We start from the raw sequence: 20,627 nt of genomic DNA, 5'->3' as shown, positions 1-20,627 counted from the left end.
CAGGAGCTAGAGTCCTGGGTTCAAATCCCAGCACTGCCCCTTCTGAGTTGGGTGGCTTGGGGCACATCAGGTAACTCCTTAGAACCTCCATTTCTGTTCCTGTAGAATAGGGGTCATAATGGCTGTCGTAGGGCTGGCATGTGGATGCTCATACCAACTCAACATCTGGGAACAGGAATGAGTCCCTCGGGCAGAGGGGCTCAAAGGCGTGGTCACAGATGGAGGCGGAAGTGGAACTCTGACTCTTGACTCCTATCAGCACGGTTTCCCGGGAGCTGGGATGGAGATTCAGGAATGATCCTGTTCTTACCACTTCACTTCTCCACGCCCTTCAGCTCATGAGCAAAGGAACCAGCCTACAATCCCTGAGGGAACAGCTGTCTACCAGATGGAGAGGAACAGTGTGGCCAACTCAACATATGATAGCCCCATGGGGAAGGGACGGCCGGAAGGGGGACCGGAGGTCTGCTGCTGCGCTGATGCACCCTTCCTGAGCCAGCAAGGACAGAGCCAGGCTGTGGGTCCAGAGCTGCAGTGGCAGGAGCTGCAGGCACCATGGAGCCCCGGCTCGCTCTCCCAGAACTAGCAGCTGCCCCAATTCGTAAGCATGTAGACCTCAGAGCCGCCAGTGTCAGGCTTCCCCAAGGGCCTGCCTGGCATCCATGTCTGGATTCAACTGAGACAGCAGGCCCCCCAACCCCCACCACATGTAACGATGTTAAGTCCGACAGGTGGGGGCACCTCCCTCCAGCCCCCTCCCCCTCTCCTGCAGAAGCAAAGGCACCACGGGAGCAAAGTGCTCAAATGCATAAAAAGGCCATGTCCTTCTCCACCTGCCTGCCCTGACTCATCCCAGGAGAACTGTGGGGTCCTAGGAGGGATGCGGGTCTAATCAGCCACACACACATTTTCTCCCTAACAGAATTCCAACCTAAGGACTCTGCTGACCCACTGAAATGATACTCAGTCTGCAACAGAATGATCCAACTAACCCCAACATCTCAGCTCCACTGACATCAGTACACGGCCTTCCTTCTACACAAGGGTGTGGCCAGTGACTCATACCTCCCTGACGTGCCCTGTAAGAGTGCAGACCAAGGATGGGGTTGTGAGCAACACATCTGTGCACCTCGTAAACATGTGCAAACCCACCAGTCACCCCAGGGTAGTGGAAGAGAGTGGTCACCAGGACACAAGGGGGGGGGCATCTGCAGGGCCTTTGGGTGCTTGGAGGACCAAAGGCCACGGCCTGCCTTCCTTCTTCTCTCTCCAAAATGGCCGAATGCTGCCAGAATCTGGCCACAATACTCATTTCTGTCCCACACTCAGCAGGCCAAATGCACCCATCAAGGCCTGCAGTGACCCCTGCTCCAACACTGCATCTCCAGTCCAGGACACTGGGAGGTAGTCCCTCATGGCAGGATCTGGGAGGGGGCTGCCGCGCTCTGAGCCTGAGTGTCCAACGCTGGTGCAGGGGGTATTGAGTGGGGGCCTCCTGACACCAACTCCCACTCCCAAGTAACTGGCCTGAATGCAAATACTGAACAAGCAGAATGTGCCATCTGGAGACACCACTCAGCGCTCTGAAATAATCTGGAAACCAAAGTAGGGGTTCAGGGGAGAGGAGGATGGTGCACGTGAGAAGGAGGGGTCAGGCAGGTCTTGCTGGAAGAGCTGGAATGATCTTTGACTAAGAAGGTCGCTGACCCTTCCTAGGAGATGGGCAGAGGCATGATGCAGGGGAGAGGAAGGCAGGAGTCACATGGAGCCACCAAGAAAGCCCCAGGCCACTGGCAATCAAGCTAACTGAGGCTAACCCCCCACATAACAGGGAGTTTCCTTCCTGCCCATGCACTCACACCTCCAGCAACGGGGCGCTCTCGGCCATTAGAAAGTTTTCTATGCCATGAGCCCTATTCTGCTTTCCTGTCCACCTCTTCCCCTGGCCTCAAGTCTCCCTCTTGAGGTTTCATTGAGCATGTCGGCTCCTTCCTGGGGACAGATGGTGACCACAGTCTCCCAGGGACTCCTCTCCAGCTCACAGTGGTCAAAGAGAAAACGTTACAGGCAGCAAGAAAGAAGACAGATCACTCACCAAGGAAGGACCACTGGGTTGGGAGGAGGTTTTCAACAGTAACAGGGGAGACCCTGAAGTAACACCATCAAAACACCAAGACAAAGAAACCATCAACCTAGACTCCCAGACCCAGCAAACCATCTTTTAAGAATCATGATGAAATGAAGACATTATCAAGTAACAGAAAACTGAGACAGTCAAACAGACCCTACTGAAGGATCTGCAGGAAAGGAAGACGGAAAATTATCTCCAAAAGGCAGCAGTACAAGAATGCATAACAATTGTGAGGTTGTGACAGGGGCAGGGTTCACCAGTGAGAGGTAGTCTGCTCTTTCCTTACATTAAATAAGAATAATGACAATAAATTTTCTCCTTTATTCCCCTCCCCAAAAGAGTGGGGATGGCCCTGCCGCCCTAGTCTGGTCTGTCTCTGGGGCCCTGGCATGCTCAGCTGCACACACCCCTGCCTGCCTTGAGTGGGGACCTCAGCAGCTTTGTTTCAGCTGGAGCCACCCTGACACTGCGCAGGCGGAGGAGGCGGCTGGACAGGGCTGCCGTGTGCAGAACCGCAGAGGCCTCTGGGCACAGGGGTTCCACCCACAGCCCAGAGCTGGTGCTGGAGTCACAGCAAGGAGGTGCAGCTGCCTACGAGGCTCCAGCCCGGCTGTGCACTCCAAGCCTGGCTCTGTTGGCGTCTGTCCGCCACCGCTGTCTCCCAAATGCCAGCTGGGAGGTGAGGCCAGCAAGCCAGCTCAGGGGAGATCAGGAATTGCTTCCCATGGTTGTAGGCACAAGCGTGACTGCTGCAAGACACACCCTGGGGCAGAAAAGAAAACTGTCTGGTTCTCCCGGCTTCCCCACCTCAGCCAAGTTCAAGGTCATCTGCCAAGACCCCCAGGTTAGGGTTCCACATAACATATTGGCCGGGGTGGCCATTGGCTGTGTACCAGAAAAACAAGCAAAGGTTGGATTCTCTCTGGCTAAGGGGAGACAAAACAGCAGAAGGGAGAGGATGGCTAGAAAGCACTGGGTTTGGAGGGTGAGCTGCTGTCACTGAACACCTACTGTGCTGAGGTCACTGCATACAACTCCATGACAAAGGGAGGAATTATTCCTGTTTTGTAGGTGAGAAATCCAAGGCTCAGAGAGGTTAAGTACCTTGTCCAAGGCCACCCAGCTGGAAAGTGGGAAGGCTAGGATTTGAACCCAGACCTTGTGACTCTTAGCCACTACACGCAGCTGCTCTCCTGGACTAGCTTCTGTGGCAGGCTGGCTGGGGTGGGCTTTCTCTGGCCTGGAAGAGAAGACGAGGGGACTGGGTTTCCACAGCCAGTAAACAGCAACATGGCCAGCCAGAGAGTTATTGTAAGACCCATTGTCCTCCTGTAACCCTGTGTGGCCAGGCTTCCTGGGGGCCTTGTGGTCAAGCTCAGGGGGCAGGAAGAAGGGAAGGAGGGTCTACTGGGGTGGGAGCTCTGAATCTGTTTTCCTGCCCAAAGGGAGGGCCAGACTCGGGGGCCTGCAGCAGAAATGCCTAGCCCTCAACCTGCAGCTGGGGACGGGGAGGGGGATACTAGGCCTCGGGAGCCTAGGGGAGGGCCGCTGGCAGCCTTCCCTTCTGGACCAAGCCCAGATGGGTTTCTCCTTGGCAAGGCAGGGACAGGTTGGGGATAGAGAAGCAGAGAATGGACCCTGGCCAACCCCAAGTTCCCTCACTCCTAGGGAACATTGCTTCTGAGGGGCTATGGGACAGAATGTCCACCTACTGCTTGGTAGCCAGGTTCAGCAGGTCTCAAAAGGGAGGGGCAGTGCTGAGAAAGCCGGACCCTGGGGTTTGAAGCCCACCAGGTGCTCAAACAGGAGAGGGTACTAACTGTCACCTAAGAGCACAGCCCACGCCTCCCAGCACCACCTCACTGAACCCTCCCAGCACCACCTCACTGAACCCTCCCAGCAACCTGCCTGGAAGGAAGTCCTGGCCCTTCTTTCTTTTTTAATCAACTTACTTTTTTTTTTTAATCCCACCAGAGTGGTTTTAAAAGTTTTTTATTTGTTTGTTTATTTTTATTTTACTTTTTTGGTTTGTTTTTGGAGGGGGAGATAATTAGGTTTATTTATTTACTTTTTTTTTTTTAATGGAAGTGCTGGGGATTGAACCCAGGACCTCGTGCATGCTAAACATGTGCTCTACCACTGAGCTATACCCTCTCCCCTTAATCAATTTACTTTTTTTTTTAATTTACTTTTAACTTTAGAATAGCTTTTTTTCAGAAAAGGTGCAAGTACAGGGTTCCTTATTATTAACATCTGCCATTACTATGGCACATTTGTCACAATTCACAAACTAACACCGTCACATTATCACCTACTAAAGCCCATATTTTTTCAGGTCTCCCTAGTTTAGGGGCAATGTCCCCTTTTTTTGGCTATGGGATCGCATCCAGGACAGCACATTACATTTAGTCAACCTATTTCCTTCGACTGTTCCGGGCCGTTTCTTCTCTCTGATGTTGACCTTGATCACCTGCAGAGAGGCTACATGCCAGGTTTCTCTACTGTAAAGTCACCCCCAAGCCCTTTCCATGCTCTGCTCTTTAGAAGGAAGTCACTATGCACAAGCCCACACTCCTGGAGTGGGAGTTAAAATCCACCTCCCCAATGGCAAAGGATCTATATCAGTTATTTAAAATTCTTCTCCGCAGACTCCTCCCCCCAAGGGTGGCTCAGCTCCAACCCCCTCCAGAAAGCCATCCTCTCTACCCCCTCTCTCCTGCAGTCCACAGGGATGCTGCCTCCTTCGGCACTGCCCTCCAAGATTCCCTAGAACAGGAGACCGACTGTCATCCTAGGTATACACCAGGCACTCACTAAATGCTTAAAACTGCCCTGTATGTTTCAAATGGTTCCCTGGCCCTGAGATTTGAAGAAGCATTAAGGAAAGGGACCCAGTACAGATGGGTAAACCGAGGCACAGAGGAAGCCTGGACCATCCAGGGCCCAGCAGCATGTGAGGGAGGGATGAGGAGCTTGCCTGCCATCTGGTGCTGCATGAATATTTATAGCACATCCCCAGTTAATGAAACAGAAAACGGAGAGGCAGGATGCCCCTGAGCCATTCTCACAGCTGTCCTGAGAGCTACAGTGACGGGCCTGATCAGATCGCTGTGAGCGCCACTGTCGGCTCTGCCCTCCTCCCTGGGTTAGCACAATGAGACTGTCCATCCTGAGAACCAGATCGCCTCTCTGATCCCGTCAGGCCAGCCCTGGCCCCGGAAACCAGGATCCGAAGTGGTCACAGGCAGGCAGGAGCTGAGAGGGGAGAGCAAACAGACACCCTTTCTTACTGGCTTCATGAAATCCCTGAGGCAATTAGTGCTTCAAGCATCCCAGCCAAATACAAGTTCCCATACAATGGACAGGATGAGCTGCTGGTCCCCTGGGAGGGAACGCTGTCTGATGCCCCTCTGCTCACCGCCACAGGCGGCACTCTGGCTGGCTGTCCTCTGCACCCGGGAATCAGAGCCTACACCCTACCCTTCCCCCTCTGGCAGCCACAGGTTTGCAAGGCAGCAGCTCCTTAAGCGCAGCCCATCTCAGTGCCATAAGCCTCTCTCCCCAAGAGGAACAAGCCCTCATGGGAAGCTCTGTCTCGGCTGCACCCCTCACGCATCCCCAGACCCTCTGCTCCCACACCCACAAGGGCAAGGCAGCAGTGAGCAGAGGAACCAGCCTCAAACAGCCCTCCAGAACCTCTGAGAAGACAAAAACTCTCCTCCCCACCTACTTTCTGGTAGGTTGTGAAAAGGAACGTGGAACCAAGACCATGGAAACAGGCATCCAAAGCAGGCCCTCCTGGCGTGGTTTTCAGTAAAGACAAGCTCCCTGGCGGAGGCTGTGGGGCATGGGGAAGAGGTCAAGAGAGGCAGATTGGGTCAGAGACTTCCTCCAACAGTAAAGCTCAGGGACAGGAGGAGGGACACCAGGGACTGGGGGACACTGGCCTCCACATCATGAACCATAGAACTTAGTAGAACCTCCCACCCACTCCTCACCAACAGCCACAGTCGCTTACAATTCCAGATCTGAGGGATTTAATTAGACCCTCCCCTCTGGGCTAATCACATTTCAGTCTGGGCAAGCCTTTGCAACACCAAGTTTCAAAAACACACTTTGCTCTGTAGAAAGAAGTGGCTCCTTGTATGATCCATCAAAATATCTCTTCCAGTTTCCAAGGGAAGCTCCCAAATTCTGTGTAGGGAACACATTCCTATGGACCCTCCTCGTCACTTTCCTAACTTCGCTGCTTCACACCTACCTCAGAAGTGGGTTTCATCTTTTGCTGTGGCCTCAAAAAGCAGCCCCTCCACCCTCCAGGTCACGTAAGCTGACTGTCTCAGAACCCTCTCTAGAACGGCTCAGACTAGACTAAGCCAGCGGGTCCAGTGGGGGCCTTTCTAAGGGCACACAGTGGCCCAGAACCCACAAAATGTGGGTTTTCACCCCATGCGAGGACCTCAGGTACTGGTACAGGATTGTGGTCCCTCTAGGACACACACATGTACATCACTCACTTCCTGGGGTCGCTCCTAGGGTCCTACTCCTGGCCTGTGTGGAGACCCACTTAGAACCACAGAGTTGGTATAAATATTATTTTAAACTGAGGACATTTGAGATTCAATAGATGCAGAAAGAAACTGTCTCGGAAATTCCCTCATCTGACAAAGCAGCAACTTCTGGGAAAAGAGCTACCATAAATCCCCTCTCCGGGGGAATTTTATGGCCATAAAAAAAGACAGAAAGACCACTAGCACCTGCATAAACATATATTATCACAAACTTTCTTACTTCCCACTTGTTCTCCTAAAACCCATTTTTCTTTTTTTCCCATTTGTCTTTCTTAAAGAAACCTATTTGCCCTTCCCATAGAGCCTCTTCTCCCCTCTCTTTCCTTTACTAACAGGTATATAAGCCCCCAATTCTAACCACCTCTTTGAGTTACTCATCACTGAGCACTTGCATGGACATGCACATTGCACATGTAAATAAACTCTTCCTTTTCTTTTGCTAATCTGTCTTTCTGTCAGTTTAAATTACACATCCCCAGGGACAGAACCTAAGAGGGTACAGGAAAAGTTGTTTTTCTTCCCTGACACCTGGGTCATCAGCCATGGACAGCACCACCTGAATGAGGCTATAGACCTCTGTGCAGAGGCTGTGGGAAGAGGGTGGCTCTGAAGTCAATGAAGCAGCACTCAGATCTCAGCCCTGTGCCTGACCAGAGGGGAGACCGGCAAGTTACAGCCAGCTCTCTGCACCCCAGTTGCTGGGTAAGGACATCAGGGATACTCAGACCTTTCATAGGGTTATTGGGAGACTTGAGTAAATGAGGTCACATTTATAAAGAGCCTGGCTCCTGGAGGTTGCTCGAAAATGATTCTAATGATTTCTAAAAAGATGTAAGTTGCAATTGTCTGTGGACACAACACTGTAAGTGTTCTGAGGGCAGGGACCACATTTTCCACTCCTTCTGAGCCCTCCACTGCAGAAGCTATTCTTTTGTCACGCATGCTTCACTGCTTGATTTCTAGGAAGAGATACTGTCCCACCTGGCTGCACACACAGCGGTGGGCTCCACCTGGGGGGCCCAAGCCATCCCTCCAGTCCCAGCAGTTAGTCCAGGATGGCCACATGATCCAATCCAGGCCAATCCTCCCAAGGAGGGCAGAAAGGATCCCTTTGCCTTTGGGTCCTAAGAGCAGGCAGTGTGGAAATATGGGGTTGCCAGAGGTCCTGTTTCCTGCCATGGAGAGAAAGCCTGACTCCTGTTGGCTTATATCATCAAGCAGACAAGCAGTGAGGAGAGAGCATCTTAATGGACCTGAGGCCCTAATACCTAGAGCTGCCCTGTGCCACAAATCTCTTCTTTGGCTTAGGCTAGTGTGAGCTGAATCTCTGCCACTTGCAACCATAAGAGCCCTAAAACCCATGCCATCCTAGACAGGGGAGGCCCACCAAGGCAGCACAGCACCTAGCTCTGAACAAAAGAATCAATGACAGCCCAGACTGGCGGTGAGGGCAGCTGGGGAGTGGGGCTCCAGGAAGTCTGTTCCACGCTTCCTGAACCTCTGCCCTGCTCACACTTTAGTCCGACCAACAGACATTCAAAGAGAAACTGAGTAACACAACCCTCAATGCAGGCACCCAGACGGGAGGCTTTCTCTGAAAGGTGCGAGAGAGCATAGAGCCTGTGGCCCAAGGAAGAGAGCTCTGTGGTCTTCCTCAGCCTACCCACCCTCAAGCACTCCCAACCCCAGGCCTTCTCTCCACATCTCAAGCCCCAGCCAGAATCCAGGAAGGGAGAGACATGGGCAGGTCAGCTCATGGGGAGGAATGTTCGGGGTGGGGCGCGGGAGGGTCCCACCATCTAGTTGCTTAGTCCTGTCACAGCCAGAATCCAGGGCATGTCCTGGTGTCCTGAGTGAAGCTGCCACCCCTCTAGCTCCAGAGCAGGACGATGCAGCCCATCAGTCAGATGGGCCACCAGACTCCTGGCCATCCATGGAAAGGGCTCTCCACCTGGGGCTCAGGCCAGGCCTCCAACTCAGGGAATAAAATGTGTGTTTTCATGGAAACCATCCACTGTCCACAGCACACCTAACGGCCTTATCTGAATCTGATGCTACAGAAGCTACTTTACAACTGAGAGCATTGTTAGGTAACTGATAGCAATGGAAAAAGCTTGTCTTTAGATGTGCAAATTCTGTCTTCCTTTCCACCCTGTGAATAAGTTAATTTTGTCTCCATTTGCACATTCATTTCAAAATTCCTGATCTATAAATGCATCTGCTCTTTGGGTTCTCTTTTGAATGGGTTATACCATCTGCCAGGTTCCCTCACTGATTAATGAGTAGAGTAAAATCTTTAACACGATGCCCATTTTTATTTCTGTATGAGAGTCATGATTTTATCTTTACCGGAAAATTATCTCTCAGCAAACTGAAGGACTTTCGGGCTGCAAATTGAACCCAGCTCACACTCCTGAGGTCTTCAGCTCCCCATTTGGGTCCAGGACACAGGCTCTCAGTACTGAGGGCTTCCTAAGGTCTCCCCTGCCCCTCTCCGCCTCCCCTTCCTGTTCTCCACCTGCTGGCTCCAGGGGCCAACTGCGCTCTCCTACTAATAGGATTAGTACCCAGCTGTGTGGTCTTAGGTTGGGCTAGCAGTTTATAGAGTCTGGGTGGGTGGTCAAGTGCTCCAGCAAGGTAGGTGTGGCATATTTATAGTCACCCTCCCTTACCTCCCTCCCTCCCTCCCTCTCTTTCTCAAACAGCCCCACATGGTAGCCTTTGCTCTTTGAGTCCCAAACCACATGCTACTTCAGGGACATAAGAATTAGTATCCAAACAAAGAGGTGGCAAGGGGCAGATTTCTGGTACCTCTCCCTTCCCTGGGGCTCCTGTAATTGAAGCTGATTTCTACCCTTGCCCTTTTCCTCTTTTTTTTTTTTTTTTTAATGGAGGTACTGGACTTCATGTATGCTAAGCATGCACTCTATCACTGAGCTATACCCACGCCCATTCTGCCTTTTCTTAAGGCTGGCACTGCAGACAAAAATCTGCTGTCTTCCCCTTTCGCATGCTGGCTCTCTGCTTCTCCCATAGACACCATCACTTGCATACTTACCGATCACCTAACACGTGCTGGACTGAACACCTATGCTGTGTGCTGTTGGGGTTCAAAAAAGTCTAAGACAAAGTCCTCCCTCACTCTCGAGGACCCCACCTTCAGAGACTTAGACAAAGAACTACTTACACACACACACACACACAAAGACAATACAACTATAAGTACACAGTGCCAGGCATGTACTAAACACTTTACATGTATTCAACCTTCACAACAAACCCAAGAGCCGGTATTATTATGAAAAAATGGAGGCTCTACATCGTTAAATATTATAACAGACACAAATTGGGGTATCTGGTCAGCCCAGAACAATTTCTCCAGTGGCCATGCCTGCATCCAGTCCCTCTCCTCCTTTGGAAAATTCTCTCCAACATATAGTGATTAGTCCAAAGGGTGGTCATGTGACCCAAACTCAGACCAATCAGAGTCCTCTCCTCAGAACTGTTGCCTGGGAACTAGAGGGGAAGCTTCTTTTGTCTCTGGCCATGGAGCTATGGGGATAAGCGTCAGCTTCATGTTGCTAATGGCCAGAATCTGTCTTGTAGAGAACTTGGTCAGAAAGATGTCACAGAGAGAGAAGGAAATCTAAAAACGGCGTCCATGTAAGCCTCTAGTACCAACTACACTTACAACCAGCTCCATCCTGTCCCTCCCATAGTCCGGTCCATTTTTTTAGCCCTGTTTCTTAATCTAGCTTGAGTTGGTTTTCCATCATTTGCAAGCTACAGAGTCCAAAGAATGCAGGCCCCTTGCCTTAGGTCACACAGTTAACAAGGGGCTGGCTGCGTGCCCTCCTAAAAGCCACCTTGCCTCCCATGTGGCTGGATTATGAACCCCAAACAGCACACACAGCATCACACTATTTTGTTTTCCTACAAATGTTCCCAGGGGGATTGGCATGAGGGCCGGGATGACACTTCTGCTCATCAATTGTTTAGCTCCCAGGAATGTGTTAACACTCCCCTCATGAAAGTCATATTATCACCAACCATTTACTGAGAGCTTATGCCATGAGAGGTACCATGCTCTGTGCTGTACGTGTCATTTAATCCTCCCAAAGCTTTTGCATGGTGAGCATTACTAATGCTGTTTTAGAAGTTGGGAAAGGGACATTCAAGAGAGTAACTTGCTCCCAAGGTCAAAAGACAAGAAGAGGCAGAGCCAGACTGTGTGATTCCAAAGTCCACGCTCTTGGCCAACCGACTAATGTCCCATTCCGTATAGTACTGTGATCACTGTGATCAGATGCGAGTCCAACACAGCCTCCAAGAACCTTCCATGTCAGACTGGGTGTAAGCTGATGCCATCCCAGCCCTGGCCCACCTGCAGCCATCTTTTGGTCTATGTGAGAATACAGCCACCCTTCTTACAGGCCTCAGGTCAGAGGACCCTGACCTTAAGGCCAGTGGAGGCCCACTGGAAACTTGGGCTTTCTAAAGAGCCCCCATCGTGTATATCTATCTTCCTTCTCAGCTCTCAGGGTCCAGATGAACGTTTAGGATAAGCTGTTGAGCTGGGTCACCTGCAGACTCAGAGGTGAAGGCGCTGCCCTGCTCTCCCCTGTTGATGAGGCGCATACCCCCCACCCCACTGCTGGCCTCCTCCTGCCTGGACTCCACAGCCGCCCAGCGTGCTGAGCTGGCCCCCGCGTCACCCCTCCACCCGGCTTCGTAGGGACGGGCCTGGGGTCCTGCCCCGCCTCCCCAGCGTCTGGCCATGGTCTGAGCGATTTCCACCATAAGCCCTACTTTCACCTAGACAGGTCCCCAGCGCCCCAGAGCCACGGCCGCGGGCGCCTCTGCCAAGGGCCTCCTGCCAGAAGCGAAGCATGCAGAGCCCGCCTCTGTCACTTTCACCTCCTTTCCCTTCTGGCCTCTCGTCTCTGTGCCTTGAGCTCAGAGGCCACTGAGCCCCCAGGCCAGGTGTGGCGTGTAGATAGGTTTTGTTCAGCATTCACGTGGTTTTTTTCACTTTAACATTTTTAAAAGTTGGGAGTTTCACTTAGATACCTGGATTTAAATTTTCCGTATATAATAAGTTTTTTAAAAATCTGCATTTCTCACTGTTCTTGAAAAACTGGCCTTCCTGTAACAAAAGCCCTCCATCTCTGCACGAGAGTCCCAAGCAGAAGCTGAGTAGCAGCCACTCACTTGAATAGGACATGAGCTCTCTACGTCATCAGTCTAAAAATTTGCCCGTGACCCTCACTTTCCCTGCCTGTCTGATCTCTGTGAACACCCAAGGCCCACACTGGGGGCCTGGGATCCCCCCTAATAGTCTGACAACTCGTGGGCCAGCCTCCGCAGCCTGGGACTGGGCGTTTCCTCCAGACGATGAGTCTCAGGGAAGTCTCTTCAATGCACGTGAGGCCCCCGGCCACGCCTGACCCAGCTCTGAATGTATCCAAACCCAGAACCCACTGTCCGTGCACTCTGGTTTGCTTATAGGCACCTCAGCACAGGCATACACAGCTGAGACCAGGCCGAGGCCTGGAACGAATGTCAGGTCAGCTCAGATCCGTCTCACAATGAAACCCGCCGTCCAGCTGGCCTAAGGAGCAAGGAGCCACTTCCCTGAGTCCACCCAGAAAGCACCAGGTCGAGGAGAACCGCAACAACATTAGTGGTCCCCACCCCAGCCCCGGGACTCGGGGACACTCACAATGTTCATGAGGGTGAGGACATAGTTCTGCACGTGCTCCTTGCCGTGGAAGCGAACCACCGAGTCATCCACCGCCAACAGCACCTCGATGCTGTAGCTGCCAGGCTTGGCATGTCGCCGCTTCCGCTCCGCTTCTCCCAGTCGGTCCCCCACCAGGCCCAGCAGGTTGGGAAGGTCACCCAGGCCAAAGGCTGGAACCAGGAAGGGAAGAGACCAAGGTCAAACCCACATAGGGGCTGTCACCACGACACTGCCCGCCAACCCACACCTGTCCCATCACGTGTGCCCTCCCTGCCTCTGAAAGCCAAGTCAGTATGAGGGTTTGTGCCACAACAGGTAATTCATGGACACGAGCCCTTTCCCTGGTGTGAGGACGTGGCTAAGCGTCTGAGGCAATGAGGAGCAGGGCAGTGAGAACTGGCCCGGGTTCCATTTCCCAACCACTCCTGTCTCCCTGTGTGTCCTGGCCCAAGCCCCTCCACTGCTCTGGGCTCACCTCCCCTCCTGTGACGTGGAAAGAGTAATCTTTGATCTCTTGCCCCACAAGTCAGCTGTAAAAATCAAAGGTACCAGTGGGTGGAAACATCTTGATAAATGAAAAAATCGTGATGTTACTGTGACCTATGCAGGGCATTTTAGGAACCCCTGGAGCACATCTCATGCCTCTCCAATCCCTCCGATCATTGCCAGCACCCCCAAATTTCATCATCACAGCTTTGGCCTTTTGGCTAAAAACAAAATATGTATTTATTTAACCAGCATGTATTAACTGTATTACATAATCTAGGAGTTGTCAAACTTTTTCTGTAAAGGAGCAGATAGTAAATATTTTAGGTTTTGTGGGTCATTTGGTCTCTGTCTCAATTTAGCTGTTGGAGCATAAAAGCACTTACAGACAATACATAAATGAATCCGTCTAGGTCCCAATAAAACTTTATTTACAAAAACAAGCGGTGGGCCATTTTTGGCCCATGGGCCTTAGTTTGCTGACCCTTACTCTAATCAAATCTAATCCAATCCAATCCTTATAAAACTCTGTCAGGTTATTGTCCTCATTATACAGGTAAACAAATTGAGGTTCAGGGTAGCATGTAGAGGTCTGCCTGAGTCAAAGAGCCATGCCTTGATACATGATCATCTATACTGCTACTTAGAAAGATAACATCTTAAGCAGTTATCAGTCATTTACACCATAGCCTGAATGAGAATTGGAGCAACTTTTGTTGGGGCAGTGGAGTGAGCGTGCATGACAGCGCTGTAGGGAAAGCTAAGAAAGCAGGACAGGAGGCTGGGGTCTCTCAAAAAACCTTCAAACGTCACTTAATGACTTTCCTGCCATCCCACCCTGAAGTTCTGACACTTGTATATTGATTTCTAAGAACACTCATTTATCCACAGTTATTTGAGAACCTCCCAGAGACTGGGCCAGGGGCTGAGGCTGTAAAGAGGCCACCACTACAATCCTGGCACATATCCAAGAGGTGTGACTGCAGAAGGGGCCCCACACTTACTAGAACAGTGGATGGTGGGTGGGTGAGGAAAGTAGGACCCTGTCCTTGAGTCCCTCCTCCCAGTGCAAGTGGCAGATAAGAAGCTGGATGGTGACAACAGAGTAACATCAAGGGCTACAGTAGGACTGACTAGGGAAGGCTTCCACCCCAAGGCCCAAACCAGGAATGGGGAGCTAGGGGAGGCTTCTGGAAGAGGAGACATCTGAGCTGGCCGGAGGCGGGGCAGGAGACGACCTGCTGGAGCATGGGGAACAGAGGGCCCAGAGCAGAGGGAACTACACGTGCAGAATCCGTTGTGAGCAAGTATGAGGTCACAGGGTGGGTGACCCTCAGAGATCAATCAACAGGCCCCTTTGCAGAGACCCAAGTTCTGCCTCCAAGCCTCCATGGACATGGCTACTTCAGGAACTGAAGTCTGAGCTCAGGGCGACAGGGAGCTGCAGGGCTCAGCGCTACTGTTTCTCTCTATTCTCCCTGTGGTTAGAGGCACTATAGTGAGAAGGAAGGAAAGCACTAAATTTAAGGCCTGGAAAACGTATGGCCACTGGCCTACTGGAGAAACCAGAAATGGGCAGCCGGCCCTCTGAGCGCTGCTCAGCACGGTGACAGGGCTCAGGCCAGTGCCCGCCCTCACTGCCCCTGAGACCAGGGCCTCTCTCTCTGCAGGTGGACACTGCGCCAGAGCGCCTGGTGCCCTGCTGTCTGATCCCAACAGTGAGTGCAGCAGCCTGGAGCCAAATTCCTGGGAGAGAGGGGAGAAGACCCCCAGGAGGGGAGAGGAGGGGCAAGGGCTCTCTAGTGGAGCAATAGAATGATAACAGCCACTTCCAACACAGGAGCAGGACCCAAGGGTTTCAGCACTGCAGGTGAAACGTGGAACTTGAAACTTCACTGCCAGGTCTGTCCAAGGGAGGCTCAGAGAGGTTACCTGACCCATCTCAGGTCACACAGCAGGTCCATAGCCAAAAGCCAGAATGTACAGCCAGGTCGGCCACTCCCTATTATCACACCCTAACAGGGCCCACCCAGAATTCTCTCAGAGCAAAAACAGTGAGGGGCACTGGGGAGGGCCTGCTGACATCAGCCACAGACTGTGGAGATGCTCCAGTCACACCCTCTTCGATGTGTGTCTCATCCTTTGGGCCAGATATAGGGAATCCTCAAAGAGGGGAGGGGTGGGGGCAGCAGGCCCCCAGGGAAGCTTTCGATGAGACCACCCAAGAAGCTCCAAGAGAACATAAAATGTGCAGCTGCTTCGGAAAACAGTTAGGCAGATCCTCCAAAAGTTAAACATAGTGTTACGATAGGCCCAGCAATTCCACTCTGAGGTATATACCCCAAAGAATTGAAAACATATGCTCACACAAAAACTTGGACACGAATGTTCATAGCAACATTATCATAACAGCCAAGAAATGCAAACAACCCAAATGTCCATCAACAGATGAAGAGAAAAACAAAATGTGGTACCTGCATACCACAGGGATGGAATATTATCCTGCCACAAAAAGGAGTGGAGTACCAGTACATGCCCTCGCACAGACAAACCTTGGATGCTAAGTGACAGAAGGCCACTCACAAAAGGCCACAGATCGTATGGGTCCATTTGTAGGGGATTTATAGACAAATCTCTAGAGAGAGGAGGTGGATGAGTGGTTGCCAGGGGCTTGAGGAGGGGAAAACAGGAGGGACAGCTAATTAACGGGTATGGGGGGGGTTTGTTTTGGGGGGTTTTGTTTTGTTATGGGAGTACTGGAAATGTTCTGGAGTTAGATAGTGGTGGTAGTCGCACAACATTGAGAATATAGAAAAAAAGACACTGAATTGTATACATTAAAATGGTTAAAATGGTGGATTTTTTTCTCAGTTAAAGAGAAGCAGAGGCAGAAGCAGCAGCGCTCAGCCCCAGCCTGGCCGGCAGCCCCTGCAGGGCTGCGTGGTCCCAGCCTCTGGCAGCCCCAGCCTCCAGTCCAGGAGCCAGAACTCCGGTTACAGGCACATACGGCTCCTCAGGAGGACCTGGAGGAAGGCAAGGAAATCACAGAGCAGGACTGTGGGCTGAGGAAGGAAAGCGCAGCATCAGGAGCATGGGAGCGTCCAGGGCACAGCCTCCAAGGCCAAGGCAGGGTCCAAGGGTCCACAGCCCCTGAGGGGCTGAGGGAGGGCCAGCTCGGCCCTGGAAGTCCAGCCAAGGGAATTTCTACCACCAGACTCAGAGGGTTTTGATTTCTCACCAGAGCCCTTGAGGAAAGTATTGCTGGAACCAAATTCTTTAGGGCCCATCAAGGGTGTGTGTAAGTACGAGTTCGTGTGTGTATGTGTGTGTGTGCTGGTGTATATGAATACACGGGAGTGTGTGCGCGAGGTGTGTGACTCTGTGGGTGTGTGACTGTGTGAGTGTTGTGTCGGATGTGAGTGGGTGAGTGTACGGAGGCGAGTGGAGTGCATGTCAGAGTACCGGGGTGCACGTGTGCCTCCTCGGAAGGCAGCAGTCAAGGCTGTGTCCGGGGTGCCAAGAAGCATCCCCTCTGCCCCAAGTTCACCGGTGCATGTCAGACACCCCTAGAGGGGAGCCCAGGGGAAGGAAGTCCCCACAGGCCACAGCTCAGCTAGAAAATCTGTCTGATGAATCCTCTGATGCTTCCTGCCTTTCCAAGAAGAAAGCGAGACACACCCCATGGGGCAGTGGAGCTCATGGTAATGACACAGGATCTGTCCTCCAGGATCCCAGCCCCTCTGGGGGAAGGGGACAGGCCTGGGAGAGACCCAGGGGCTGAGAGATGCAGGAGAGGAGACGGCTGAGCTGGACCAACCCTGGGCAGGATGGGGGCAGATGGAGACAGGGGCAGGTGTTCAGGCTGGGGAGATATGTCAAAAGCCTGATGGCAGGTGGCCAAGTGGGCGCCCAGGCATTTCTGTGTGTGCTGAGACGGACACCCAGGGACATGAGGCAAAACCTTTCACCTGAACGTTAAATGGAGACAGGCGCACCAGACCACTGCACAGCCTGGGCTCAGACCCGCTGCTGCCTCGAAACAATAGAGCCACTGAGTCAAGGTTTCCTAGAAGGTCCTCTGTTGCCCTCCTCTTTCTAAGGAAGGACCCCCGTGGGCTGAGGCCATGGTGCCGCCCCCAGGCCCACAGGAGTTGCAGCCAGGCAGCCTGATGAGAAGGAGCTCCACGCCCAAGCTCGGCCATCTCGGCCTCCCAGGCACCTGTGGTCAGACTCTGTGGTCGGTTCCAGGCTCACAGCTCCAGAGTGGGACTCCTCCAAGGTCTCTCTCCCAGAGGGGGAATTTATGGTCTTCTGATTCAGACCGTCTCAGATAAAACAGAACCTTGGCGAGACTTGTTGTTCTTCGCAGCCGTGGTGGAGGGAACTGTGAGGGTCACACCTGCTCCTGAAACCCTCCCAGCTCATCCTGGCCCTCACCCCCACCCAACCCCAGGCCTCCACCACCGTCACATAAGTGCAGCATCACTTATGAGTGACAGGGGGACAGCAGCTGGGGCTTCGAGGGAGGCATTATATGTGGGGACAACTGGTTTCCAGGCATTCCTTCACGCTAGGCTCAACCCTGCCAAGGCCCTGGAGAGAGGGTGTGGTCCCCTCATGGCCAGATTCCACCCAGGGTCTTCTCACGTTCTCTTAGCCAGAGGGGCTTTGAGACAAAGCTACGCGGACCATGAAGTTGGCACGGGCCCAGGACCAGCACACAACGCACTCACTGCATCATTTGCTCAATCTCGATCTTGGGTCCCAAGTATCACTGGTGTGCAGGCTCTGGCACAGGCCACTGTGGGGCAGAGACACCCCCTTCTCAGGGGCTCTCACCTTTACATGGCAGTAGTTACTTTAATAACAAGATGGTGATAAGAGTAACCATTCATCAAACACCTACTACGTTCCAAGCTCCATGCTGGGATTTCTATACACACTATAGCTAGCACACACAACCTTAGAGGTAACAATGATCACCCTTACTTCACAGATTGAGGCTCAAGAGAGGTTAAGCAACTTGCTTAGGGTTACAAAGTATATGGTGTTGGAGGTAGGATTTTAAAATGGTCTGTTGGACACAAAGCTGAGCCTGGTGCCCTGACCCCAGGCAGTCTCCCTATAAGTGCCCTAAGAACCTCCTTCCTGCGGCTCCCAGAGGTTGCACTGATTTTTAGGGGGAAGAGCTAACTTCAGCCATTCCATCTTCTGCCTTAGCAGAGAAATAGTCTTGCAAAGCAGCATGAGCCCCTCGGAGGCTCTGGAGTCCTTGGGACCAGTTTAGGGAGCCCAAGCAGCAACTCTGGCTCCCAACTCCAGCCTGTTATAGTAGCCTCTAAAACCCAGGGTGCTTCTCTGCTGGTACAGTAGGTCTATGTGGCCCAGTTCCATTACACAGATGAGAAAACTGAGGCCAGGAGTTGAGAAGGCCAGAAATTACTTTAAAAACCCTCAGGGGTGTGGACAGAGGTAGAGCTAGGGGCCCTGCCCATAGCCTACCTTCATTGTGAAGGTCCCCGAAAGGCTCTGCCCACGCCTGCTGGGTGGCTTCCCGGCGGTACACCACGTGCGTCCTCCCGCTGGCCTCCGTCTCCTGCTGCCCCCGCTCCAGGGGCTCAATGAAGTAGTCGGTGCTGTCTGTGCGGATGAGGCCCGCCTGGACCAGGGACACAGTGAGCAGGAGGAAATGGGGGGAGAGAGAAGAGGCATGAATACACAGCAGACGGGTGAGCATTTGTGACTGCCAGCGTGTGACCACACAACATCTCTCCCTCCAGAGGCTTGGGATGCCCTGGGATGCCAGCAAGGTCGTGGGGAGGGGATGTCAGGAGGCCGAGCAAGGGCTCCCATGCCCATTGCAAGCAGAGAAGATACGCTTTTACTGTGTGGTGCACTCTCGGGGTTCCGCCTAACATTCCATTTAAACAAAGGGTTCCAGTGGTGGGGCTGGGGCTGGGGCTGGGACTGGCGAGGGTGGTCACTGCCACAAGGACTATGCACACATCCCAGGGCACCGCATTCCACCCAAAGTGCTATCACTGTCCTGCGGAATTGCCTTAACCTACAAGCAGACAAGAGAGGAAAGTCCTGTCAGTAAAGGTTAATTATCCCGATGTCCCTAAGCTTGGGCTGGTCCCCCACCGCAGTACAAAGCACTATTATTTCAGATTTAAAGCATGTGTGCATGCATGCCAGGGAGGGCAGTTCATGTTTGCTGACAATAAACGAGCCAGGAGAGTGCCCCAGAAGTGCATGCTCTGTTTCCAATCTAATTTTTCGCCTGCATCAAAATAGTCCCTTAAAAAAAAATCAAATGTTGGCCTTGGAAATAAAAACATAAAAATATAACCTTGGCCAAGCCCAGCCAACAGGTTATTAGTCCCCCATGAAGGCAATATTCACAGGGGCCAATGAAACATATAACTAGGTATGTGTGAGCACACGTGGAGCCGCACAGCCCCCTCCTCCCCAGGCACCAGCTCTATAAAGCAGGACGGGGCACCCACCACAGGGCCTGGAAAATAGTAGGCAATCCTCAATAAATATATACTTGTTGAATTCCTTTACTCATTCAACAAATACCTACTGAGTGCTTACTACATACCAGCACCGCGCCAGACACTGGGAACGCAGCTGTGAACACAAAGCAGGGAACGAAGGAACCATTTTTATAACTCAATTGGACCTTCCCATTAGAATAGGAGCTGCCTCTTTTTAAAGCAGCCACAACTTTGCACAACTAAATTCCACCCATTTTCCCACCTCGGCCTGCCCTGGGCTTGTTTCTTGGGGATCCCCCTCCCATCCCTGCTAAGCACACCCCACCGAACCTCCCAGCAGCTGCCAATCTTTTTCCTGTCCCTTCCAGCTACATCTGTCTGTCAAACTACAAACATCACTTGGATCAAACCAAGATGTCTGCCTTCTGCATCAGTCAGGAGGCCAAAAAATGTTCTCAGGAAAACAATGGTGTTACTAGAATAAGTTTGAGGCTTCCCAAGGCAACCATTTTATCAGGTGCTGCTCAATTGTCTGCAAAAGTTCTGGTCTGCTTATTAAAATGTCCACATCAAACTCTATATTAAGCAAACAGCCTTTCATTTAAAGCACTTTCCCTTTTTCCCTTTTGCACCTGCTGTGCGCCTAGGGCAGGGGAAAACAGATAAAGAAGGCCCAGCCTTTGGCTGTAAGTTGCCCATCATCTGGAGGGAGGGGCCCGCAGAGGAGCAGAAGGGGAGCCAAAAGGTTGTGCGTGGTGTTTGGCAGGTATACCTGAGGGACAGTTATCCACCAGGCTCTCAGTTTCAAAGGGAAGAAATTCAACTTGAACCCTCCTGGATCAAAGGGGAGTGTGTTGGCCCCATGACAAACCATGGCAGGTGCAGGCACTGGAAGCGAGGGGCCCAGTGCCCTCGGCTCTCTCTCCACCCCTCCCCTCGGCCCCCTCTGCATCGGCTTTATTCCCCCAGACAAGGCTAAGTAGCCCGTTCTTGCCAGCACATCTCTGCCTTGACACCAGAGACAAGGAGACTTTCTTTGCATATCCATCTGAAACAGCCCAAGGAAGACTGTGGTTGGTCCACCCTGAGTCACATGGTGACCCTCGGATGGGCAGTCCCCGCTAGACCCTCATGGCCAACAAAAGGGTACTCACTGCATCAGAAGAAGGGAGAAACTGTTAGGATAGTAAAAT

The 20,627-nt window shown here is 52.3% G+C and overlaps 1 protein-coding gene across 11 annotated transcripts in view; it reads right to left on the bottom strand.

The window, feature by feature from the left end:
- ADAMTS14 (ADAM metallopeptidase with thrombospondin type 1 motif 14) overlaps positions 1-20,627 on the bottom strand; it is a 127,519-nt gene that overhangs the window by 84,040 nt on the left and 22,852 nt on the right. For all 11 annotated transcript variants that reach the window (XM_074374147.1, XM_074374142.1, XM_074374144.1 and 8 more), the window contains exons 3-4: positions 18,434-18,590; positions 12,425-12,615 (exon numbers count right to left, since the gene is read on the bottom strand). In XM_074374147.1, coding sequence (XP_074230248.1) covers positions 12,425-12,615; positions 18,434-18,590 — 348 coding nt within the window. The remainder of the gene's footprint in view (positions 1-12,424; positions 12,616-18,433; positions 18,591-20,627) is intronic.

This window comes from Camelus bactrianus, chromosome 11 (genome assembly GCF_048773025.1).
Source record: "Camelus bactrianus isolate YW-2024 breed Bactrian camel chromosome 11, ASM4877302v1, whole genome shotgun sequence".
NCBI classification, from domain to species: Eukaryota; Metazoa; Chordata; class Mammalia; order Artiodactyla; family Camelidae; genus Camelus; species Camelus bactrianus.
Note: the sequence above shows the minus strand (reverse complement) of the source record. Positions and strands in the feature narration are given on the sequence as shown.